The sequence below is a fragment of the Mauremys mutica genome, chromosome 2 (assembly GCF_020497125.1).
Source record: "Mauremys mutica isolate MM-2020 ecotype Southern chromosome 2, ASM2049712v1, whole genome shotgun sequence".
NCBI lineage: Eukaryota > Metazoa > Chordata > Testudines > Geoemydidae > Mauremys > Mauremys mutica.
Window position 1 is genome coordinate 45,306,635 of NC_059073.1, and position 27,444 is coordinate 45,334,078.

The 27,444-nt window shown below is 41.7% G+C and overlaps 1 protein-coding gene across 3 annotated transcripts in view; it reads right to left on the minus strand.

The window, feature by feature from the left end:
• ESRP1 (epithelial splicing regulatory protein 1) overlaps positions 1-27,444 on the minus strand; it is a 62,225-nt gene that overhangs the window by 24,466 nt on the left and 10,315 nt on the right. Inside the window, exons 5-13 of one of the 3 annotated variants that reach the window (XM_045008038.1) lie at positions 20,181-20,279; positions 20,037-20,091; positions 16,832-16,942; positions 16,588-16,720; positions 16,440-16,482; positions 13,744-14,045; positions 11,299-11,517; positions 5,906-6,092; positions 3,565-3,730 (exon numbers count right to left, since the gene is read on the minus strand). In XM_045008038.1, coding sequence (XP_044863973.1) covers positions 3,565-3,730; positions 5,906-6,092; positions 11,299-11,517; positions 13,744-14,045; positions 16,440-16,482; positions 16,588-16,720; positions 16,832-16,942; positions 20,037-20,091; positions 20,181-20,279 — 1,315 coding nt within the window. Of the gene's footprint in view, positions 1-3,560; positions 3,731-5,893; positions 6,093-11,298; positions 11,518-13,743; positions 14,046-16,439; positions 16,483-16,587; positions 16,721-16,831; positions 16,943-20,036; positions 20,092-20,180; positions 20,280-27,444 lie in introns of those variants that run through there. The other 2 variants (XM_045008037.1, XM_045008039.1) reach the window with 2 other exon arrangements.

Consider the following 27,444-nt stretch of genomic DNA (forward strand, 5'->3'; position numbering starts at 1 on the left):
AAAAAGCACCCCCACCCCCCCACACACAATGGTTATAGCTGCCTGCTCTGTCCCACATAATATCTGTGAAGCAAAGGGGGGAAAATTTGCTGCCGAGTGGGAAGTGGAGTGGCTGTCTGCCGAGTTTCAACAGCTAGACACAAGGGCTATTAGAAAAGGTCAGCCCTGAGCTATATGGCTAAGAGGCTTTGAAAGAGCACTTTAACAGCGAGCCACAGTAATGCATTGTGGTAGATTGTGCTCTACCTGGTCCTGCTGTTTTGGGGTCTGTTGGGAATTGCGTGTTGCATGGTGTACATCTCTGAATATAACACTGTCAATACACCTATTAATTTTGAAGCGTTTGCTGTACATGTAGGATTATTACATTGTGCCACTGATCCAATGTGCTGTCACACTGTACAGCAAGAAGTGGGTCCTTTCAGAACTGCTAAGTTTTCTGCAGTGTATGTTGTGAACTAATAAAGATGAATTATTTTTTGAAATAGAGTTTTATTCAGTAACAAAGTCAGTCCAAGAAGTCTGAGCAATTTAAAAGCAAATACATTAAAAACTTAAATTAATGGAACAGAACTTAAGCGGAAAGAACATTCATATCCATTTTACCTACACATACAGCAACCATGGCTGTCTCAGGTCAGTGTATGACAAGTGTAGTTGTCCTTAACGTTCTTCGGGATGAAGCGGTAGGAGTCGGGATGCAGCCCCCTGATACCATGTGGTATGTTGAGCTGGGTGTGTAGGGAGATGATGCGGTAATGGAGTTCTTCATGAACTGCAAAGGGAGGCGAGCCCATGACTGTTGAAATGTAGTTCCACAAGAGTCTTCGGCATCTGTTTGCTGCCAAAGAAGCCCCGTCATGTCCTGGTACATCTGATTCTGTTTTTCCTTCAGAGATTCCTGGGCCTTTCTACAGGCTACCTGCAGTGTTCATCTGATGCAACACTGGCTTGCAGGATCTTGCTGAATGTGTCATCCTGAGTCCTCTTCTTTCTCCTTATCTGGCTTAGGTGTTCCATAGTTGTGGCGGTGGAACCCCTCAAGGCTGAAACGGCAGCAACTGCAGATAAAACACACAGAGGTAACATTGTCAGTATAGTCACAGTGGAAAGTGAAGATTCAGAAGTCCCTTCCCTTGCTCCCCTAAAATTTTACACCAGACATGCTTATTGACACTTCTGTTACAGAGTGCTCGTGTGCAGTACCACTCACAGCACCAGCATTGGTGAGTGTCACCCACCAGCAGTGAGGGTAATGAAGAGGGAATTGCTCGGTTGTATGAAGCTATGCAATGGCACTGAATGCTGGCACCATTGACCACAGATGCTGAAGGTTTTATCTGATCTCTCTCTTCTGAGGGTAACAAAGGCACAGAGCGCTGCTGGTGCCCTGAAGCCTTCCAGACCCATATGCTGCTAGCCTGTGTACTGCAATGGCACTTGCCAAAGTTATTACTGTATGCAGTCTAGTTGTAGCTATGTCAGTCCCAAGATATTAATGAGACAAGGTGGGTGAGGTAATCTCTTTTATTGGACCACCCTCTCTTGGTGAGAGAGAAGCTTTTGAGCCACACAGAAATGTACTCAGAGCATCACTTTCCCAGACCTGAAGAAGAGCTCTGTGTGGCTTGAAAGTTTGTCTCTCACCCCAACAGAAGTTGGACCAATAAAAGATATTACCTGATGCATCTTGTCTCTCAAGTTATTATTAACTGGCATGGGAAAGTGTCCTTATTGCAGAGGAAGGAATAAGGCTGCCATCCCTAGAAACATTCTGGAGAGGGTTGCAGAGTACTTCCATGAGTTTCATCAAGATCACTCAGGAGGCTTCAAGGGACATACCTGCGTACATAAATAAATTGTTCCACACGGCCCCACTATCCTACCTCTAGAGGTGAATGAAAAGCAGATAACACTACCTCTTTTTGTTGTAAAACTACCTCTTCTACTACAAGTAAATTAATGAAGAGTCAACAGCTGTGTCCTGGTAAGTTGAGGGCACCACCATTATAATGCGAAATACATTTACACACTTACCCCAGGTTGCTTCCCTGCATCAGGCTCGCTTGTGCTCGACTGCCGGGACTGACTGGCCTGCGGTGGAATCTCAAACAGGTTCTGGTTCACCTTGTAGCTGGACCTCCCACTCTCACATCCTCCTCCATCTCTTCCTTGCCAGGGGCCTGAGACTTGGGCTTCTTGGTGGTATCCAAAATGGTCTGCGAAGTGGTGGTGGGGTCTCCGCCAAGTACACCATTCAGCTCTTTGTGAAGGCTGTACGTCTGCAGCTCCACAGCAGATCGACTGTTGGCCTTGCTAGCCTTCTGACAGCTTGACACAATTCCTCTGTCAAACCCCTTCACCTTCATCTCCCATGCAATCTGCTCATAGATATCCACCTTTCTTTGGCAGGTTTGTAGCTATGCCTACACAGTCTCTTCTCCTCACTGGCCCAGGAGATCCAATATCTCCAGTCTACTCCATCCCGGAGTGTCTCTGGAGCATGTAGCCTGCATGGTCAGCTAGATGTGCTTCCCAAGCTGGACAATCAGGAAAAGTCATTTAAACAATGTATGAAGCTTTAAAGGGAAGGGAGGCTGTTCGGTTTCTGTGACCGCTGGGCATTTATCATTGTGAGCAGAGCTATCAGTGTCAGGCATTGTGGGACAGCTGCTGGAGGACTGTTAGGGTTGAGATAGGCAACAGCATTTACCCTCATGCTGCATCAACCTCAGTACATCGACCCCAGCTCAATGGGGAATGGTGTTACTGCGTCTCTCTAATGTGGTGCTTATATCAGTGGGACACAAGTTTAAATGTAGACACATGCACAACTAGGTTGACGCAAGATGGCTTATGTTGACTTAACTTTGTAGTGTAGACCAGGCCTCACATACAATCTCGACAGTATGAAGTACTTTGCATTCCAATCAGAACGAACCGTTACTTTGTGATTGTGAAGTATACATTAAACCCACTATACCCCACCCACAAGAGACTGGTGTTTGTTTCCTTTAACCAGGAAAAGCTAAAAGTCCTCAGAGAGCAGAAATGGGGGATGGAGGGGGGAAAAGAACATTAGTCAGTCAACTTGCACTGAAGGATGTGGGAATATTTACATTTATATAGCACCTTTCCCCATCAAAGTTTTCAAAATCCTTTAACTGTACAGAGACACTGAAAAGCAGTTACCTCGAGGGTGGAGGGCATCAGTCAGAATGCTGCAAAACAAGTTGAGGGAAGGAAGAGGCAAAAAAAGCCCCTTAACAAAAAAAAGACAATTCTCACAGAAACGCAACAACAAGTGTGCTTCTAAGTCACTTGGTCACCTTTCAAAAGTCACACGCTATTCAAGTGACCAATATTTTACACACATTAAAATTTGCCACCTGAGACATTCTAAAACTGGAACCCCACCAGTGGATTCTGAAATAATTACCCTGATCAAATACTGAGCAGGCTATTCCCTATAGCACAAGCCTTCACCATGGCAGCGAATACTCTTTTGAGAGCTTCAAGCATTTTCTGTAAAAGGACTTCTTTGTTCCTGTCTCATTGCTTTACCTGGGATAGTACGTGTAATTCATGAAGAGCTGGGTGCCAGCTGGATAGTATGCTGTGGAGGGCTGAAGCGTTCGTGGATTCAAAAGCACGGAGGGCTGATAAAGGGCAGCTTCTGTTGGAATAACTGCTGCAGGAGCTGGAAGTGAGTAGGACGGAGGAGAAAGACCTAAAAAGAACCGAAGGAGGATAGATTAACATGGTTCACCAAATTCCAGTATATTCAGCAAGACAGCCTCAAAGTAAATCTAGGGTCTTTCCAACCTGCAAAAAACTTGCTCACATTTTCATGAAGTTATCTGTGTAGAAATCACAAAACAAAAAAAGGTATGTGACAATACACAGAAGCCACCTCTTGCTCTCAAGGTTATTATAGGGAGGCACATGATAAATTGGTCTCCCTTACCACAGAGTACAGGACACGTAGTAATGGGCATAAAATTGCAGCAAGGGAGATTTAGATTAGACACCAGGAAAAACTTCCTAACTGTCAGCGCGGTTAAACACTTGGACAAAATGCCTAGGGAGGGTGTGGAATCTCAGTCAGTCAGGTTAAGAACAGGTTAGATAAACACCTATCAGGGATGGTCTAGGTAATATTTAGTCCTGTCTCAGTGCAGGGGATTCTACTAGATGACCTACCAAAGTCCCTTCCTGCCCTACATTTCTAGGATTCTATGATTTGTGGGAACAAATTCTCTTTCCAAAGAGATGAGTTGGTTTACTGGTCTAGTTTCAGTTATCAGTTAAGTCTCCTCTCTTCAAAAGACAAGAGCAAAGCTTGTCAATATCCAAGATTATATCTGTCCAATATCCCCCATTATACAGGGCATTCCTTCAATTTAGAGATCTCCATCCCCAACAGGCCCATTGTATTATTCCTTGGTACTTCCCATCATGTCACTACTTCATTTAACAGGATAATGCAAATTCAAAAAACAAAGTGTTTCTACAAGTTGCACACATTCTGGGGGGTCAGAATATTCCCCAAAGCCTTTGAAAGTAGTGTCTCTCTCCTTCTTCCACCACCATATTCTGATCAATCTAGATAGACTAGGAATGGCAAAACTGATCACACTTTTTTTTTTTTTTTAAAAAGGGACCAGCAGTTGTGAAGAGACCATCTGATGGCTCAACTCCTCACTTCCCACATCACAAACAGACATGGGGACATGGCCTGTTGGAACTTTTAGTCACCTCTGCTCATAGCTGTAAGAAGGTGAAACTCAGAAATCCAAAAACTTTTCCATGATTTCAGCAGAGTTCGTTAGCCTGCTCTGGGAACCTTCACAAAAGAAGTCTCTGAACAAAAATCAGAGTACACTTGCCCCATATCTAGGAAAGAGTGACCTGTCTATCCCTCACTCCCATTCAGGCCTTTGCCTTTCTGCTGACAAGGGGACCAATTATGATGGTGGTAGTTTCTCTGATGCAAGCATTTGTCCACTAGAAAGTAGACTGGGACCAACTCTCTATGGCCTACCAAGGAGCCACCAGGTAAACAAACAGCATTGGTCATAACCAACCAGGCTGGATTTAGAATATTCCATTTCTTCTGCATAAATAGGAGGATCCTACCTCAATTATCCTGCCATTTGCGATCTTTGAAGCAAAGTATTATTTTCCCATGGGTTCAAAGCCATATTACTTTAAACAGATTATGTCAGCCCCTGAGCCTTTAAAGTGTTTTCTCCCAAATATTAGATAAGATCCCATTTTCCCAAATGACTCATACCCAATAAGGAGCACAGCTGGAAGCAAAGTATTGTTTTCTGATCCACCAAGACATATGGCTAGCTTAGCTGCATGTCTAAATACATATTTCACTCTCACACCAGCAACCTTAACTCCATGCATTCTGGAGGTCCAGGGAAAAGTCCAGGGGTTAGTAGCTGTTCAACAGGTAGAATATTTGTGTTTAGACTTGGAAAAAAGAAGCATTACCAGTGGTTGCAAGAATTAGCCTTTAAAAGAAAGGGAGGGGCATGGAATCCACACACACAGTGATAAACCAATTCACATTTAATTTTTTATTGGGCTCTAGGGTGGCAAAGTTTCCTTTCAGAGTCATTGCTTGTCCAGAGCAAGTTAAGTTGCAGAAAACAAGTTTGTCAGTGGAAAAGAAGAGTATAATTTGAAAGTAATTCTTCTTCAGTAATAGTAATCCACGACCAAAAGAAAAATGATCACAGGTTACTGCTGATTTCAGATTGAAAAGCCTTGCAGTTCCACCCCCATCTAATGTACCTTACAAAGAACTGGGAAGAGAAAGAAGCTCCAACACCTACCAGCACACAGCGTAGAGTAGCGCCAAGAACCATGCAAAACTTACATGGTAACTTACATGGTGGTGGGGACAAGCCATTTCGATTTAAAGTGCCCCCCATTAATACAAAGTTCATCTCCTCTGCAGAACACTGAAAGACTTCAATGTATCTGTCCTTCATGGTCTTCTTATGACACTTCTGTGCAGCCAAGAAAGCTCGGTCTGCAGATTTCATCTGGATAAAGGCATCTCCTGATGGACGGCCCTGAAAAGCCAAGAAAAAGAACAAGAGCAAATCTATAGTTCCAATGTAAATACTCATGTGGTACCAAAACAGGAGTCACTTGCAATGTTAGCAGCATCTTTTACAAAGACTATTTGACCATTACCACCCCAACTCCTGTACCAATCAACGGTTCTGATACACTTAAAATCTCACTACCGCCTGGGCCCATGGTCTGCCCACTGTACATTACATCAATGTTTGTCAGCCTTCTACTATTATTTGTTTTGAATATTTAAGTAAAGCTGTTATCTATAGTATAGCCTGGCTATTTTTATGGCTCAGAATAGAGAGAATAAAAATGCCACACATTAGCTCCAAGCATAGCTTTGGTAAAAATAAGAGTTTAGAAGACTTCTTATCCCAGTATTAGCTTGAATGGAAAAAAGGCATATGATGCTTGGGAAGGGACTTAAGCTGAACCCCCCAAAAGCCACTTTTATACCAGAATAAGAGTGCCCACAGGGGGAGGACCGTGCAACATGGTATGGTTTATAGTTGTAGAATTATTGGTTTAAATTATTGGCCCTAGGTTACACTGGAAGAAAAAAACCCACCACCACCAAAACACTTTCCAGAGTAGACAAAGCCTAAGAACTTTAGTCCTCTGTTCAGAGAGCACATTTCCTTCTATAAAGAGGAACAGTGTCCTGGAGACAAAAAGCAACAACAACGACAGCAAAGGCGTGACTGTATTCAAGTTTGTGAGCTACTGATTAATTTCAGTGCTTAGCTTGACCATTTAAACGCTAACATTATTTCACAAGGCCCCCATACAATTCAACCACGACAAAATCTTTACCCTCTCATGTGCACTATGGCAGCAGTTTTGAATGAAGCCTTTAATCTATTAGAGAAACGAGGGGGGTGAGGTAATATCTTTTATTGGACCAACTTCTGTCTCTCTAAATATCCTGGGACCAACAAGGCTCCAACACTGCAAAAAACCTTTAATCTACATCGGGGTCGGCAACCTCAGGCACGTGGCTCGCCAGGGTAAGCACCCTGGCTGGCCAGGCCAGGCCAGTTTGCTTATCTGCAGTGTCGGCAGGTTTGGCCGACTGCGGCTCCCACTGGCCGCGATTTTGCCGTCGCAGGCCAATGGGGGCTGCGGGAAGGGCAGCCAGCACATCCCTTGCCCACGCCGCTATATCTTATCTACATCATAAAAAGCTTTTCCTAAACATAGCCAGCGTCTGTTACTTACTGAGGCAGAGGCAAGTATGTATGTGCCTTTGCAAGCTACTGCTGCTTTTAAACTGCAAATGGCCAAGCTTACAAGATGTGGACCTTTACAACATATGAGCATACCAAGAGATAGACACCACCAGTGACGTTAGACAAATTTAATCTCCTCTGTCCCCTTCAATACTCCATCAGTATAATCGGGGTGATCAGCTACCCTTAACATGGGTATTGTGCAGTTGAATTCACCAGCACTGGTGAAGCTCTCAACTCCTCAGACAGAAGGTTCTGCAAGAGGAAAGTGTTGGGCTGGCTACACCTGGTTGGCATGTAATGAACTGGTGCAGCTCAGTTATGCAGGGGTTAGGATTTGGGGAGGTTGAACAAGAGGGAATTCAGGCCCTATACAGAGCTCATCTCTGTGATATGTAGGAGGAGTGGAAATGGACCATGGTCATAACCACAGGCTGTACTGCAATAAAGAACTTTCTCCCTCCCCCACAGAGGGGATCACTAAGGCAGCTAAGCTCACTCAAGCTCCTGTCTAAAGCTGGAGTATTCCTGAATAGACGATGTACAGACAAATCCTTACACTGGAGCAGGAGATCTGCTCCCACATGGCAGTTGTGGCAGGATTCCTGTCTACCACTATATGCTGTGTTGGACACAAGGAGAGCAATAGATGGCAGATCTCTTCACCAACATTTTCCTCATACAGGCACTCAAGCTATGTTGACAAATTATGCTTTTAATTTATTCCTGGACTATCTCTGGACATTTAAAAATTAGTCTTGGAATTGGCAGTGCACCCAGTTTAGTTAATCCTTGAGCCCAAGTGGTACAGGTCTGTACTGGAGTGATAAAAGACCCAGGTTTAAGTCACTGAAAAGATGGCTGCCATTTGCACAATCACATTCTTCCTTAAAAACCTTACATTTTTGTGACGCCACTCACCACAGAGCAAGTGGTTCAAGTTTGGAACGTGTGTCTTGCATATTTAGACTGTACTGTCAGTGTCTGAAGTGGACTGTAAGAGCCTTGGTGCAAGGACTGTCTTCTTCTGTTAGTAGAGCACCAAGTGTAGTGAGCTTTAAGGGTTTCACAGCCCAGGAAAAAAGCCAAAGAGAATGGGACAAGTAAGGCAAAACGTCAGTCCAAGGTAATTTGAGCATGGCTAGTGTATGTGGTGTCATCATAACAGATTATGGTTCATGTCCAGAGTAATTTACAAGACAGTTTGAACACGTGAGACAGATTGAAGGAACACGCTTCAGATAAAAAAAAACAAACAAAAAATACCCCTCATGTTGTCTAATATCTGTTCTTTACTTAGGGTTTGTCTGCACTTGAAATGCTACAGCGGCACAAATGCGCCACTGCAGCACTTCACGTAGACAGACACTACCTACACCAATGGGAGGGGTTGTCCCATCAGTGGAGATAATCCACCTTCCTGAAAAGTGGTAGGTAGGCCAACAGAAGAATTGTTCTGTTAACCTAGCACTGTGAACAATGGGGGGTTAGGTTGGCTTAACTATGCTGCTCGGAGAGCGTGGATTTAAATTGACTTAATTGTCTAGAGTAGACCAGGCCCTCATGGATTAAATCAAACAGGTTATTAACCCCATCTCCAAGGATAAATTATGTCATGGAGGTCATGGATTCTGTGACTTTCAGAGACCTCCGGGACATTTTCCGTTTCAGCCCTGGGGCTGGGGCCCCCAGAGTGCAGTGTTGCTGGCTCCTGAAGTGCCAAGCTGCTGCAGGTGACAGGGGGGACCTGGAACTCTCAAGATGGAGCCATGGAGCTGTCAGCCACTGGGGCAGTGGGTACTAAACCCTCCCCACCTCCCACAGCAGGGCTCAGGTTCTCACCCTTCCCCCCCAAAATCAGTCCCCGCTCATTATTTTTAGTAAAAGTCACAGAGAGGTCATGGGCTTCCATGAATTTCCGTTTATTGTCCACGATCCGTTCATGACTTTTACTAAAAGCAACCGTGACAAAATTTTAAACATACCCATATCACAAGCTATGGGAGAATGGGAACCAGCCCTCCCTGAGGGACAATTGATAGTTTAAGAGATTGCGAGTTCAGAGTGGTCAGTTATCAGGTTTCTAAGGATTTTGATATGAGATTAAAGGTCTGTGAAGTATAAGAATGAAATTAAGTATCAATTTGTATATTTTGGTTGGGTAAATGGAACAGTTTAATTTGTAATCCCAGGGAAGAGAGGCAATATTTTTTGCAGATTTCCAATTATATAGGTAGGCTTGGAAGCATTAGATTTTTACTGGTAAGTGTTTATTTCACCATACACACATAAACCGACCAAAAATATTGGTCATTACGACAGAAATTTATAGACCAGCAAATTAAGAAAAATGCTGCTTGAGAATTTAACATTTGCTTTAGGGATATTTACTTAATATGTTTTGACCTGTGATATTGATAATTGTGTTTTAGCAGTTCTAAAGCTTTAACTTTTTGAATCTCAATATTGACTATGATTAATTACCTGATACCCTCTAAACTTCTGACCTCACCCATAATTTCCCACAACTGTGAAAATTTAAATAGATAAAAATAATGCTTAAAAATGAACATTGATATTATCCATCTAAACTAAAAAAACATTAATTTTTCCAAGCCTAGAGAGTATCACATTGTTTACCCTATATAACAAAATCACCAAATAAATAGCAACACACAGGCTTGTCCCTTTGTATGTGCCCCGTAATAGATGTTAAATAAGTGTGTGACAGTTATGCTTTTTCGTTAAGTTACAAATATGAACTTGCCTTTATAATCCTCTTAAAAGAGATTTTGGTAGGTTGTGAGAGATTAGTTAATGTAGTGTGTCTCTTTTGTGGACATAAAACACATTATTAAAATCTTTAGAATTTACTTGCCATTTTCTGCATCACATTCGAGTAATTAAGTCTGGCTGGAGAGTCTAAAAGGTTTTTGTTGTTGGTTTGTTTTTTAATCACAACCCCACAAAAACAGATTCCTTACCCCCCCACCTCATCTACTATCATCAAGAAAAAGAGCCGGGGGGTCTTCGAGGCACTTCGGTGGTGGGTCCCGGAGCGGAAGGACCCCCCATTGCCGAAATGGGAGCCCCCCGCCACCGAAGACCCCAGGCCCCCGGAATCCTCTGGGCAGCCCTGAAGCAGGATGTGTTGGGTTCTATATGGTGAAACATACAACATCGCACCTAAAAAGATTAACATTTCCTCTCTTTTTCTTGCAGGTCTTCAGCGGTAATTCAGTGGCGGGGGGCCCCCATAGCGGGTCTTTGGCGGCGGGTCCCGGAACGGAAGGGCCCCCCCGCCGCTGAATTACCGCCGAAGACCCAGCTGCACTTCGGTGGCGGGTCCCGCTTCAGTGGTAATTTGGCATTCAGTGGTAATTCGGCAGCGGGGGGGGGGGGTGTCCTTCCGCCCCAGAGCGGAAGGACCCCCAGCCGGCGAAGACCAGGAGTGGAAGAAGCTCTGGGGGCCCGGGCCCTGCAAAAGTTTTCTGGGGCCCCTGGAGCAAGTGAAGGACCCCGCTCCAGGGGCCCTGAAAAACTCTCGTGGGGGCCCCTGTGGGACCCGGGCCCTGGGGTAAATTGCCCCCCCCCCCTCTGGGCGGCCCTGTCCTGCTTTCAAACCCCCCACGTGCAACATGAGTTACCTATTTACAGACAATGGAAATAATTCTACATACATTTACGGATAACCATACCAAGTTTTCAGTTGATCCTGTTAGCAATTTGTTTGCTACACTGGGTCCAGTATTAAAAAAATATAATGCCTTGAAGAACCTAGGTTCTGTGAAAGACTATTGATTATTTCCATTACACTCATGGAGGACAGAATCAGTATCTGTCTCACCTTTGTGCATTTAGGGGCTTTATCAAGGCTGCTTCCCTGCTATTCCACTAGTAATCAACCCAGGGGATCATGTAGTGGGTAGCACACTGGCAACCATGATTTGCATTCTCGTTGTCTACCTACCTGGTGATTTAATACCATGTGAACCCCATGGGTCCGAATATCTGCAGAAAACTCCCCCAAGAATTCCAAGATGTCCTCTATAGTGGCAGCATAGGGAAGACCACGCAGACGTATGCAGTCTCTGACATTGGTCGGAGACATGAATTGCTGAGGTAACACGGGAAGGATAGGCGGCGCTGCAAGGGGAACAAGAGGTGTAGAAGAGTACCTGTTCAGCACCTGCACAAAATCAGAAACAAAAATGGTGAGACCTCAAGCTTGTTCTAATGAACTGAATGTAGATAGAATTTTTGTTAATTATAGTCAACTTGTGCAATACTTAGAAGGTAAGTCATCTAAGCAGTAGGCTTTTAATCAAGGATAAAAAGACAGCTTGAATTAATACGTTCTGAATAAGTCTGAAGTCTTTGGGTGGCTTTATTTGAAAATATCATCTTGGTTTCTTTTTGATCAGACTGCAAGTTGCAGTGCTCCATACCAGGAGATGTATCAGAGCAACAACTTACTAATTATGTATATTACATTTACATAATGCTTTTCATCCTGTAGGATCCCAAAGCACTTTATATGGTCATAGAAGAGTTGTTTCCAGTAAAAGGCATCCAACCTAGATGACAAATGTGGCAGCTGTTAACCAGGACACAAAAGACTACACTGTCAAGGTGGAGGAAGAGAAGAGTCCTGAAACTAGAAGATTTTTTTTCATGTGCTATGGTACAGTGTAAACCACCATTTAATGATTTAGCCCATGTAGCAACACCATCTGTCAGCTAAAAATAAATATATTTGGCCAAAAAGATCATGTTACATTTTAGATTTATTGTTTCTAGTTTGAACAGTAAGAACCCTGCCTAACAGTTATGTGAATATTCAATCATTTCCCTTGATCACATCTATGTAAAACTTCTATGCATATAGCAATATTATGCATATTTTCATCAGTGCAAACAGACAAGGCTCTATAGAAAGAGTCAAACTCCAGATCTATGAAAAATCCAGGTTAGCTCAAAACTTGTTTGTATGACAAGATGACAGAAATGACAAGGGTCATGCTACACTAGCATTTCCACTGTTAATACCAATCAGCTGAGCAGCATGTGTGCTAGTGCAGTGGTAGGAAGTTTCCTCATTGTTGTCCAGTGTAACGAGTCTCCTTGACCAAGACTGGCACAGGATTGACTGCTGGTAGTCAGTTCAACATACTGTTTGCAGCATGGAGAGGACTCTCAGTTTCTGTAACTGGTTTGACTGATCCTATTTCCTTGCAGGTCTTTATGTGGCAAGATATCCCAGAGTGCATTGCCACCTTCTACTGCTGTCCTCACAATCTGGGTCTTGCCGAAGAGATTAAAGCAGACCGAAACAGAGAGGGAGCTCTCATGGTATAAGATAAAGAGGGAGAGCTGTGTGGGACTACTTTTACCACAACCAGGGACAGGATGGGGAGCTGAATCTCCACCACTTTTGGTAACAGAAAGCACAATATTCCTTCTTCTACTTTAGGGATTGCTCTGCCAAGGACAGTTGTCCAGATTTTCCTAGAACGCACTAATACCAACATGGTTAGGCAACTTGGTAGCAGCCGAAACAAACACGTGCTGCTATGCGGCCAAACTGAACCATGCAACTTGCAATAAGTTACAGTGATCAGGCCTCTAACCAGTTAGTCATCATTAGACAGAAGTTAATGTTAAGCAACTAAGATGGAAAATTTGAACTCTCAGAAAACAAGGGGTTTTTTGGTTGTTGGTGGTTTGTTTTCTAGAATTTAGAAAAGTCCAGATTAAATTTCCCAGGACTACCAATTAATGTTATATACCACTGGAAAGCAGAGGATCTCAGCCTTCTGATAATACTTTACATGATTTGTTCGACACCTAGTGGTCTTCAAATGCAGGTCAACTCAAGAGATAAAAAGTGAGATTGTGAAGCTCTACTTGCGTGTCCCAATGATTCCAGATCAAGTGTACTCAATTTAGAAGTTGTTCTTGTAATTGCCAGCCCCCTGAAATCAGCTTGAGTGCCGCCATCTGCATCCCCTCCAGTAAAGGTTCTGCAAGCCAAATAAGGCTTTCCACTGGGCCTATGCAAACCCTGCATGTGCAATAGGCTTGCCCAGGTATGACTGGTCAGAACTTAGTAAGTGGTCCTGTTGATAGTCTCTTAATTATGCCGCCTTAATTATGTAAAAAAGCAGTTTAAATAAAAATACAGTTGCTAGAGTGAGCAGATTGACTATGCATATAAACAAGCATCAGAACTCTTGATTGTGAAAGGTTTCACAAGGTACATTTTCTGACCTTGACCACGCTTTGAGGTCAAACACCTCTCCTCCCACAACAAGATACAAAACAATTCCTCAAGACCCCAACCACATGCCAACCACTGTGTCCTCCTGTTTCTTTTATTAGAATAGCCCAAGATATTTGGAAGCTTTCACCCTACCTGCTGAACCTCTGCTGCCGTGCTCCTGAAGAGTTCAATGTACCTTTTACCCAGCAAGTCCTTATGTTTTTTTAGTGCATTTTGTGCATATTCCTCACAAGCAAACAACACAAAGGCATCTCCCGTTGGCCTGTTGTCAGGGTATGTGACAAACAGGATTCCTTCCTTTCCTCCTGTTACTGGGCAGTGCTGGCCAAAAAACGTCAGCACTTCTTCTGTCGTTGCATTGAAAGGAAGACCTCGCATCCGGACAATCACCTGGTTTTCTTTCGATAAAAACTGAGCTGCTTCATTAGAAGTACCTTTAACAAAACAACAAAATCCAAGTTGAGACACCACAGACACGTAAAAGACAGCAACTCCCTCCCTGTATAGAGAGTTTGCACCTAGGGTATAGAATTGAAATTCACATTGTTTCTCCCCACTCAAAAGCCACCTGGAAAGCCAGGAGTGTCATCATATGGGACACTCCTCCCTTTGAAGCCTAGAATGCTGCTCCTTTGATTGCTTAAATGAGAGATTCACCCTCACCCAAGGGTGAAACTAGGCTGCATTTACAACATTGAGTCTTTGCCCAGTCAGCAAAACACTAGTCTCTCACATAGTAGCACAGATGCTGCTGGAATGGCTTTTCTGGTGAATTCCAAGCCTTACTTTTAAATACATATTTCTGAAATGTTGTTTCAGACACCAAACTACCCCAGACAATGGTCTGGGAATTGCCAGCAAAAAAGTGCATTTAGGAAGGCTCAGGAGTTTGGCTCCACCTTGATACAATTGTCATCTTTAGAAGCTTGCCAGTTTTGCCGTCAGTAACTAGACGGGAGGTCTATCAGCATTGCTTACATTGCCAATGTAATACCACAGTAAAATTAGTAAAGCGGATCCAAGGCATCCTATCTACAGCCAATTGGAAGGATGTCAGTTTGTATTCTTATCCCAAAACTTGGTTCTCTCTTCCCAAGACATGTCAGCTCTCCAGAGTGAGCTATGAAATAAGCAAGTCATAGATTGTACAACACCCCCCAGTCAACCTCACAATAGCTGGTACAATACTTTGCTGCATGGACAGAGAGCCACAAACCTTATCTTCACAGGGTGAAATGCAAGATCCATCTGTTTGCCATTGTTTTTAATATGATTGACAAGCAAACACTTTGTGGTGGAGTTTTCATAAGTACCTAAGTAACTAAGGATCACAAGCCCCACAGAGTCCATAGCATTTAGGTGCCTTTGAAAATCCCATCCTCTACCGCTAGGATTGGGGAGAAGAGGGCCACTGAGCAAACCACTGACATATCCAATTTTAGGGATGTGTGCACCTGTGTGTTTAAGATATGCCAGACTGACCACCATTTAGACCCAAGTTCAACCTAGTTCTATAGCCATAGAAGTGCAGTGCCAGCAGCAGCACAAGTGTATCTGTACTGCCTCCCAAGGACCGTCACTAAGGTTCAGGTGAGTCAGTTTTCATGCCTACTCAGTCCTGTGTCTCTACTGGAGTTGCCAACAGTGTCTGTTTTCCAGAAAATGGACACTAGAGTCTATCAGGAAACAGATTGTAAATTGGGTCCATCTAGTGACCTACTTTATGTCTAGACCAGGATTAAAAAAGGGGGGAGGGAGGAGAAAGATGTTTAAAGCCAAACTTTAGAAGGAAGACACACACCAATCACACATACCTCTTCTAGTTTAGCCATACCCCTAGAAGTCAAAGGCACCGCTACACTCCATTATCAACCCTCTCAGCCACACATTCCCCTTCTAGGGAGCCTTTAAAAAGTTTCAGAGTATTGGTATTTGTGGCTTCTAAATACTAGGTTACTGCAGCCTGCAGGGAACAGGGAAGCAGGTCATTCCTATACCAAGCCTGTCTGGCCCCTGAGAATGAGACCCCAACAACACAGATGTGGGTGGCAGCTTGTTGAGCCTTATCCAACCCACTTGGCTAAGACCAGGTGGGTGAGAGAGGAGTTGAGAGAGAAGATGGCTTGAGGGTTTACAAAACACTTTTGCACCCTTCCAGTGTTTGGTGATCAACTTTCCCTTGGAAGGAAGATCATTTTAGGATACAGGAAAAGTTTGAGTTGTTTAATAAAAAACAGTTTCACCCATCCCTAGTAATTAGCATTTATATTTTGAAACTCATTTGCTTTCACACAGAGATTTGTATACAACAATAGAGAACAAGTAGAACAGAGTTACATCACTGTTCTGAAAGAATCCAGGTTATGTTTTTCTATAACTGATTACATGGAAGCCATGGCCCCAGGAAAATTATGTAGCAAATGAGATTCAGAAACAAGTCTGGTAAGATCCTTAACTGACTGACTCCTTGAAAAGGAAGAGAACATTGAATTTATTTATGTCACAGTAGCTCCTCAGGGATCAGAGCCCCATTGCCAAGCATTGTATACACTGAATGAAGGCAGTCCCTGCACCAGAGACCTTACAGTTTTTATGCTTTATTGTGATTCATCAATATAGTGGGGGTGAGGGAAAGAAGAACAATGTAAATTGTAAGACAGTAATGATCAGCAGAGTAGATAGCACTCTCAGCACATCAACTACCTATGTATTCTATGAGCCAATTCAGAGATCACATTCGATAGTTTCAAATTATAAAGTGTTTCTAAGTTACAGGTGTTTATTGGAACTGAATCCCATCTCCACCCACAAAAGAAAAAGTGGATTACCTCCTGCAATTTTAAGGAAATCTTCACCTGTTGCCTTGTACACCTAGGGAAAGAAGGGGAAAAAATCAGTTGTATGTGGCATGGTATTTGTAGTCCTATCAAAGAGATTAAAAGAAACAAAAAAGCAACCACCATTGCTGCAGCGTACCTCAATGTACCGATTCCCCATGTGGTGCTTGTGTCTTTGTAGTGCTAACTCTCTATGCTCTTCACTTACAAACCTGACGAGAGCTTCCCCATTCCTTCTTCCTTGTACATTGAGACAAAGTGCAGCACCTCCCCTTAAAGAGTCGAGGCAAGGAAAAAGGAGGCACAAGAATGAATCACTGAAGCAGAGCAAGCACTATTTCTGTCTCACAAAACCATAAACATATATATTGCTGGTAACTAACTTGGCAATATTCAGGCCTTTGAAGAATCTTGCGATGTCCTGGTCAGATGACTGCCACGGTAAGCCTCTTGCTCTGATTATGGTATTATCATCTATGAGTTCCATCTTGCTGCTTCAGATAAAGCACAAACACACACTGAAGTTTCCCCATCCTCAGTATCTACCACATAGACGGCAAACGGAACTGTAATTTATTCATAAGCTTAAACTCGTATTCAACGTTTATCAAACAAGGACTGAGGTTGTTCACACAGTTGGGAAGATTGCAAATTTAAGAGTCATAAATCGTTTCCCTTATCTGGCTCATTCCATCCATCCCAGTGCCATTTTCCCTCATTTCTGTTTACTATTCTCTCATTCTTTTCCTCTCATTCTTTCACGTTTACACCCATTCTTTGTTGGCAGAAACACAGAACACATGGACTAATTAAGCAGTCTCTTTCCCACTTCCCCCTCTCTCAGTCTGTCTCTTTTGCTACCCAGTGTCTCATCTCCATTACAGTTGTGTGTGTCTTTTCCAGGTGTGCTCCCCACCCCAGCCCAATGCTTTGTTTTTATGTTGTTCTCTATCTGAGCTAAATCACACCGTCCACTGCAGAAGTACTGAAAAATGGGAAAAGATGAGAAAATTAAAACAGAGGATATCCCACTTGTCTAGGACCACAGAGGAAATTAGTGTCTGCAGGGGGATTATTATTTATAATGTGGTAGTGCCTGGAGGCCCTTGTCATGAGCCAGGACCCCATTGAGCTCAGCACTGTACAAACTGAACAAAGAGTTTAGAATTCAAGTCCCATGCTCAGGCCACTATCATGCTAGCTCACATGTTGTTCAACCACCCTCCATGTTGTGGCTAGAGGTCACAATGGTGGCTTAGCACAGGACTGACTCAGCCCCAGACAGCTGGATAGTAATCAGCAGGAAGTCTGCAACACCCAGGGCAGCTATAAATTGGTCAAGAGCATCATTTCTTTTTCCTCCTCAAAGCCCCCGCCCCCAAAAAAACAAGATGCAAAAGTCAATCTAAGGTTATGTGATCAACGTGACTTTCAGGAAATAAGTCAGTGATAGACTTTCAGCCCTACCAACCGGCTTCCATTTCTTTACCCTTTTAAGGCTACCTTTGCATTAAGGCTAGAGATTTACCTGTCCTCCCACCTTTAAGGCAGGCAGCACTGCATTGTTTACATGCACTTCATGTTGGGAAGTTTTGCTCATAATCAAAACGACTAGAAAGTATAGTTAAAAGAAAGATTATTTTACTAGAGCACAGTTCTGCAGCAAAGGGCTGATTTTGCACCAAATTCTACAGCAGTGAATGTACAGAATATAAAGTCCATCACTTGTGCTCTACATATTTGACTGGACATGACAACAAAAATCCATGGCTCTTATTTAGCTTCCTGGAGGACTCATGGACAGTTGTGCTGCTAGATTGGGAATTGCATCATGTGGCTTATCTTTGGATGAGATGTTGCATTACGCAAAATTAGCCTCCTGAACATGGTCACTCTTCTCTCTCTCACCCCAACTCCCCCTGATGTAAAGAACATACATATTTATAAGAAGGTGATCCTATAGAAGTTACAGCTGCAAGTCAATAACTCTGGTATCTATTGAGTTAAGAGGATACTCATCTGAATCATGCAACAGGGTATTAAATTAACCTTTTGAAACCCTGGCCCATGTCAGGTGACTGGGACCCAGAAATAAAGCTCTGTTACTCACTAATACTCCTGTGCATCACATCCACGCAACTATTTGAGTCAAGTGTTACACAGCAGCAATCAAGGCAGATGCGTATTACAGACTCTCAAATAGGTAGAATTTTGATTTTGTGAATAGACTGGTTTCATCTGCGGAGTCCATTTCAACCATTTACTGGACTCATTTAAAGTTGATGCCTACAGAGGAAATTACATCTTACAGACTAGAAGATGAGCAGGAGTCTACAGGAAGAGCACAAAGTTTCTGATATTTCAGAATACAAAATGCTTAACCCTTCTAAAAATATGCCTCTACACAGATTGCTCAACATTGCATTCACTCTTTCGCTCTTCAAGTATCAGGGGGTAGCCATGTTAGTCTGTATCCACAAAAAAACCAACAAGGAGTCCGGTGGCACCTTAAAGACTAACAGATATATTTGGGCATAACCTTTCGCAGGTAAAACACCTCACTTCTTCAGATGCAAGAAGTGGGGTTTTTTACCCACAAAAGCTTATGCCCAAATAAATCTGTTAATCTTTAAGGTGCCACTGGACTCCTTGTTGTTCTTTCACTCTGGTCTTCCATTGCAAACTCCTACCTAACTTGCTGTCCACTCTCATTCCCAGATTTCATTGTTACAGTCCAGATTTCTCCCTCCTATTAAATAGATTCTACTGGATGAATCTCGTTATTTTCTGCCAATATTTATGATCTTTTTAGATCATAGTATTTCCCTTGCTTTACTGAGCTAGAAAGAGCTGCAAATACCAGTAGCATCTGTGATTATTATGACCACACTGTTTACTCCCTCTTCCAGATCATTCATGAAGATTCTAACTAAAAACAATTCTGATACTAATCTCTGTTGCAGGCACTGCTTAGAAAGCATTTAGTAATACCATTGTGAAGAATCTTATATGCTAAAAAGAGATGAGTGAGATTAAGAAGTTTGCATCATAACCGGTACCATTGCAATTGTCATTACTAAACATATTTAAAAAGACACTCTGATATTTATAATTTATTAGAAAAATTCTACATTGCTTTTCATACTGTCTTGGACACATGAAGATACATTTGCATGCCATTGTTACATTGAGCAAATATTTTTCCCCCTATCACTTGAAACAAATCCAAAGTCAATAGGGTTAACAACAAGAACTTATTTATCTTTGTTTAATAGGATAGCGTGTTCACCATCATCAGTGATAATTAACAACACAATTTTGGAGATAGTAGCAGCTCTTAACCAATACCGTGCAAGTCCAGCATAGGATACTCAGCATACAGTTCTGTTTTACAACCCCTCATCTCAATTAAGCAACCTATTTTTTTTTTTTAAAGCAACTTCCCAGCAAAATAGAAGACATTAAAAAAACAGACTACTTGCAAGTGTAGCCAAGTACAGAAATGTTAAGTGTAGGTCAGGTTTTGTACTTATGCCTTAGGTGTAAAAAAAAAAAAACCAACCACCCAAACACACTCACTCCACTTACCAGGTACCACTTTCAAATTTATAGTTCACTCTTTCAGGATCTGCAAATCTGTGATCTACAAAACATGGCAGAAATTATTTCACTCCCCAACATTCTGGAGAAATAAAGTAAAAAGCCAAACCCAAGTTTACTACTGTTGCTTACTGTATTCTTCAGAAATTAGTGTTAAAATAATATTCCCCATATCTTCCACTTGAGATGCTCCAAAACGCCATGCTGGACTGCTCTTTTCAAGATTTAAATCTGTAAATTGAAGTTAAGTCAACAGTCATTGAGTAAATGAGTTTATAATTGAACAGAGAATTCCCCACCCCCTACATGGGCCAACAAGCTTTCCATAGTATCCCTGACAGTCAATTTACACTTAAAATAGTAAATCTGTGTTCTTGTTCATGATTTAGTTATCTTCACAGTTCAAACACCCTCCCACAACCACTGTCACCTACTAGAATACAAGATCACTTTAGGAAGCATTTGGTGACAGCACAGCAGAGATGCTAAAAGAGCTTCCAAAAAAAGTGTAAATTATTGGATAGAATTTAATGAAAGTCAAAGACCTTCTTGCATTCACAGTAGATTGGAGTCATCTCTTAATCTCACCATAGTAATTGTACCCCCACCGTAAATGCTCCACATGGATTAAAACCTTTCTTTCTGCAGGAAGGGAAAAGGCAAATTAAAACAATGGCTAGACGCTCTTAAAAACTAAACGCGGTTGCTTAGTATTTCCTAATATAGATTACATGGCACCTCTCCAATTTGTTCCACTCCTTGGAACTAGCATATCACTTCCTAGCTGGATACAATTCAGAAACTTTAGAAACGGCACCTTTTCCAATTTTACTTACTTGCACTAAATTAAATTAAATTAAATAAATAAAAGTAAATAAAAAATAAATAAAATAAAAATATAAATAAAAAAGATTGCTAACCCAATATTGAAGTATAGCCAGGCTAATTGTTAATGGCACATCATCCCAGTAAAACACTGACTACCACCCTAACTCCTTCCATTTGGAAAGACGTCAAAGGGAAAGGTGAAGATAAACCCTCTGGATGGGAGGAACTGGCAGAAATGGTTTGTTTTGGATTGATATTAGTGGATTTACTAGCTACCTTTCCATCTTTGGAGACTGGTTTAAGTTTGAGTGGCAAATACCACCATCTTCTCATGGTCATTTCAATTGTACTTACTATGTTATTTTTCTTCATTACATCAGACTCCAAAGTTCTTTAAAATGGATCAAATTTCGTCCTGTTGGGTAAGGATTTTTAGAAAGAGTTGGGGAAAGGTGGTCCTGCTTCAGTCCCACTTTTAAAAGCTAGCTATGATGCTTTATGTAAAGCTCTTTAGGAAATTCTTCCATATTTTTAGCCTTATAGGATACAGGAAAAATGTATCCCTTATCTAAAGCAGTGGTTCTCAACCAGGGGTATCCCTGGGGTTACACAAAAGTCTTCCAGGAGGTACATCAAACTTATCTAGCTATTTGTCTGTTTTTACAACAGGCTACATAAAAAGCACTAGCAAAGCTAGTACAAACTAAAATTTCATACAATTACTTGTTTATACTGCTCTATATACTATGCACTGAAATGCAAGTACAATATTTATATTCCAATTATTTATTTTATAATTATATGGTAAAAATGAGAAAGAAAGCAATTTTTCAGTAAGTGTGCTGACACATGTTTGTATTCTTAGGTCTGATTTTGTGAGCAAGTAGTTTTTAAGTGAGGTGTAACTTAGGGGTACGCAAGAGAAATCAGACTCCTGAAAGAGGTACAGTAGTCTGGAGAGTTGAGAGCCACTGATCTAAAGGAAGGCACAGACATTCAAGAGAGAGGTACCGGAAATGGATTAGGCTATATCTTCACTGCAGAATTAACTCAAGTGAATGCCTCTCAAGTTAGCTTATCTTAGGTAAGAGGCAGCTAGGTCCACACTTACATACGTCAGGAATGTATGTAAAAACACACCCCTAAATGACATAGCTATGCCGCTATAATCGCGGGTATAATCGCAGCTATATTAATGGAAAAAAAGCTTCTGTTAGCATCAATACCTTTGTTTGGGAGTGTGGTGATCCTACACAGACAGAAAGTCTCCTGCAAATAACAATTCAGCTGCGGAGCTGATTGCGTTGTGCTCACTCGGGCTTTAGCTTATATCCCCTAGTGGGTCAGCCACCCTGAGTTAACAGTATCACCACACTTGCATTAAGGGCTTGTGTGTGCAGATGGGACTTGAGTAAGGGACAACACTCAGGTTACAACGCGAGCGAACTCTGCGGTGAAGACAATCCCTTCGGAAGTGCTGTGGAGCTGGCACAGATATGCAGGGCTTAACTCTGTTAAGAGTGTTTTTTGTTGCTTGTCCATAGTCTGATTTACAATCAGTGATACAAACAATATACAAGACATTTCAATATCTCCACATCAGTTGAAGTTATGGCTTTGATTAAGTGAGGCCTTGACTACTACGACTTGAAAGAAACTGAAATTTGTTAAAATAGAAATATAAAAAACCCACACTCATGCAGAGTATTTTTCATTAATTTTTTAACTAATATGCTCATTGAATATACTCACTTTTTTCAAACTAGCTCTATTCAACATTTTTCTAGATTTTTTTCTATCCAAGTGTCCAATTTAGAAGTTTATTTAATGTTTTAAGTATTATATTATTTAGGGAAGGCTTTTTTTTTAAATCAGTTTAAGAGTTATTGCCAATATTTATTTATTTATTCTAGAATTCCTCACCTCACTTCGTACCATGTACCATTACCTAGTAGTACTAGGCCTAACTTCAGGATTGTTTCCTATCTATACTACCATCCCTCCCCAAACAAAAAGAGAAAAAAAAAGAAGAAAAATCACTAATTCTTTCCACTTAAAGTGTGAACAAAGCGCACACACACAGGGAGAGTAAAAACGTAAGAAAACAGAGGGGAAAAAGCCCACAAAAAAATTCAAAAGTGGCTTTTTTAGTTGAAACAAACATTCCAAGTGCCAACACAGCCTTTGTCACCAAGCGTTGAGACACAAGGAATCAGTTTAGCTAAATTACATATTTTATTTGTATTAACAGGAGTTGAGAGAAAAATGCAGTCAACATTAGTGGGAGTAATTGGGATCGCTCTCATTTTTGCTGCTTCTTACCTGAGAGCAGTTTTCTTTACAACCCTGGGTAAGAGAGAAATGGATCACTGTGCACATATTAAAAAGGCTGTTGGCAACTAAAACAAAACAAAAACAAAACCCTTGTTCTGAATAAAAACAGATTCTGATGTAGCCAGCAAAGCGTGTCTGACTGTTTGCATGTAGCAGTGATTTACAAGCATTGTTTTCTTTTACTTTAGAGAAAAAGTTTAATGTTTTGAGGGGAAGACTTTGTAATCAGTAATTTTTTTTAAAATAAAGAATAAGTCAAAAAGTATAATTTCATGTTGTGAATTCAGCTAGGTTCTCTCAGACTGTTATACAGAAATAGTCTATTTCCATAGTAGAGAAAAGGAAGAGGATGTTTAAGGAAAGTTTTAAGACTTGTCGCTGTGGACACAAAAGTCCAAAATAATTAAATCCTACAAACAATACCTGTGTGGATACAGGATGTATTTACAACCCAATCATAGATACATTTATATTCCAACTAGAGTGAAAGGCAAAAGATAGGTGTTGTATTGTGTAAGTACAAGACTGGGAGCCAGGAACTCCTGAATTTTACTTCTCAGCTCTATCAACTCCTTCTATAGCTTTGAGGGAGAGTCACTTCAAATCATTCTACCTTAGGCCCATTTGTACAGATAGGGAAAGAAACTACCACCACCACCACCCCCCTCCCTCAGTCTCACTCCACACTTGCCCCCCATATTGCCTCCCTCCTCCCATTCCCTTTCTCCCTTCCCTTTTCATTTAGCTTATCCCCCATGGCTTTCAATCCTCGCACGTATCCACCCACCCCAAAATTGTCTCAACATGATAGTTCTTCAGAAAAGCCATTACCTTTGATGGAACCAGGATCTTTCAATACACAAAGACTTAAATAATATACCGAGATTCCAACTTAACTTCCAGAAAACCTTTTTGGCTTGCAGTGAAGAGCCTGAAGACTTAGGGTTTCCCCAAAAACTAACGGCAAGCAAGGTGGAAGGATGCCAGTGACCCAAAAAAGAAAACAACCCTCCCCCCAAACACCTCCCTTTTTCACTTCCACAGAAACATGGTCTACTTTGAACCTCTTCCACATATCATATTGCAGATGTACCGACCTTCTCCATGAACAGTGACTGAGACACTATTTGTGACTGCAGAACCAGACGATGGAATGCCTCAGCAATGTCACACACACACACACACACACAATCATCTTCCAGAGGTACATCTGCCCAGGCCCAGATTACCCAGTGTACTCTCTGGGCACTAGCACAAGGGCCCCACCAATCACTGGGGGGGGGGGGGGGGGAAGAAATGAACAGAGCTGCAACTCTGCACACTAGGTCACACCACCATTCCCTCGAATTTGACCCAAGCTGCTTCTCCCTGAGAGAGGGGCAGCCAGGCCAAACCTGAGTGGCACTGACTCCACATGCCAGGTCACAACTCCACTCAGGTGTCCCCCACCTCCATTCCCATAGTGCAGAGGACCCCAAAAATTCTTTCAGTTGGCACAGTCTCTGCAGTCCATTCCATGTCACCTGAACCAATTAATTGGATCACCAACCTAGACTTGGACATCTAACATTTTAAGCCAAATGAAAGAAAGACTGAGTAGCACTATGGGGCCCTAATCCTGGCTGATCCCTAGGCACCACAACAGTAAATATGAACAACAGATAACTTACATGGGTGAGGGGATTAAGTTAAGATGAAAACCTTTCTGATGCTGAGTTATAGTTGTGTTCCATGTAAAACTTTTTACAGCCTTCCTGATAGAGACTATTTTTGCCACTTCACTATCCAGATTCTGTTCAGCATGTTCCAATTTATATTTCATTCATGTTGTGAGTGTGTGTGCGCGCGCGTGTGTAATACACACACCCACACACCATGGCAACAACAGGAGTACTTTCTTCAGGGTATTAGACTGTTTACCCTTCAATATATATTGCTCACTAAGGCAGTCTGCCTCCCACTAAGCCCAGAAAGAAGACAGGCAGCTATTCTCACTCCAATTATATCCTCTGTTTACTTGCCATTTAATGGCTTCTGCACGCCTGATCTTGAGGGAAAGGAGGATGAGTCTTCTGGAGACTGATCTAGGAATAGTCATGCAAGCTTTATTCATTCCACCCTAAAGGCATTCACAACAGTGAAAACTGGCTTAGCAAGTTCTGCAAATCAAGAAGTCCTGTGAATTAGGGAGGTACAGAGGTGCAAAATGAACACTCCTTGGCCTTCTGTATATTTGCACATGAGTTGAACATAATTTCCTGAATAACTAACAACTCCTTTCTTAGCAGGAATGTACTTGTTTCTCCAATGGCTTTTCTGTAGAGTTGATTTTCTTATTACTGTCACATCACTTTCACTGTAAGGTCATGCCAAGAAAACAAGGTTTGCCACAAACTCAAACAGTAAAAAAATTGCTTGATTCCATAATAAAGATAGCAGAGGAGACTTCTCAGGAGAGAAGATTTTTAGTTAGGTAGCATCAGTTCTTCCTCAATTCCCTAAATTAGAGGTGGCAACTTTTAGAGCACTATTTCCCTTCCTTAGCATCCCAGCAGTCTTTAAAACAAACAAACAAATTAAAAAAAACAACAACTACTTATGATTTCCACTGGAGGAGTGGGGGGAGAAAACAGAGTGCGTTCACAGAATGGACTAGAATTCTTGAAACTGGAATCCCTTTCTTACCATAGATTGAGATAGTTTTAGCTGATTAAATAGATTATAAACCCTCTCTAAAAGCAAAATAAGGTACCCAATTATTCATTCAGTTGAATAACACTGTCCTCTTTTTACAACAGGTTGCCTCCCCCACACAAAATACATGATCAAACATAACATACTGTTATTTAACATTCTGTGCAAGGGGGCTACTTCTGGTTAGTCAAAAAGAGACAACGAACACATACACACGTGCAATACAGGTCTGACACACACAAGGCTAGATTGTCCATGATCCTGCACCTTGTACAGTCACTTACACTAGTGAGAATGAATGCCTAAAGGTATCATTCTGATTTGGTAGCATTTTATATAGTAATACTTAACCCTTATACATTTTTTTTCCTTCCACAGATGTCAAACTTCTCTCAAAGAATTATTCCCATTTTACAGATAGGGAAATTGAGGCACAGAAAGGGAAAATGACTTACTCAATGTCACCCATCAGGCCAGTGGCAGAACCAGGAATACAAGCCAGGTTTCCTGAGGCCCAAACAAGTTGTTTATTAGCCCATACTTCCTCCCTATTCTGCAGTCAGCATACAAGGTACAGGGCAACGGAGAATTTGACTTACACAAAGTTCCATTGTTTCACATTAGATTCAGACCTCATGCCCTCTCCACTTACCAAATGGAAGACACTTGGTTGCTTTAAGAGCAGAGGGACTGAGGAAATTCTGCGAGAGTATGCAATATTTTTAAAGTTTCCTTTCAAGTGACTTCATACTCCGCAGGTCTGGCTTTTCCCTTAAATGCCTATTTCAAGTTTGAGTTACTTTTCATTCAGAGTCTGCCTACCTTTACTAAAAATTCACTCATATTTGAAATAAAGTGCCTAATGTACTCATTTTTTTCCAGTGAAATGGGACTGTTTAAGTCAGTAACGCGAACAGAGAAGTAGCTTAATAGTTTATTGCAAATATTTTGCACATAGTTACAGCCCACCAAATTAATATTAGTGTCATAAGTAAGCAAGCCACTTATACAGTGTTTTCCCCAACATCAGAAAACGATCTGCTAGACATTTTTACCAGTTTCTACCACCATTTTAAGAACACAGAAATACTATCCCAGTCTGACAAAAATTGGCAGTCTATGAAACAAGCCACTCTATAACAGTAATTAAGAAGCCACATGAACCAAAAAAAACAGAAAACCTACCATGAGAACAAATCCATTACCCAATCAAATTAAGTACACAGAGACTGTGAATATTTTAGCTATATCACATAAACGGAACAGGTTTACAATGAGAAGTCATCAAGATAAACAGACCTACAAATCTGTCCAATAATCTGGAACCAGAAAGACAACAGAAAGCCACAAACAAAACAAATCACTGAAATTATGTGTTTTCAGAGAGGTGTTCAATTAACTAGTCTATTCAGTTCAGAACTGAGGTCAACAATACGGTGTTTTGTTGAAGCTCCATTGGTGGTAGAAGCAATGGGAGCTACAATATAGGCCTTGTCTACACTGGCAGTGGCATGTAGGGTATGTGTAACTACATGCTGCA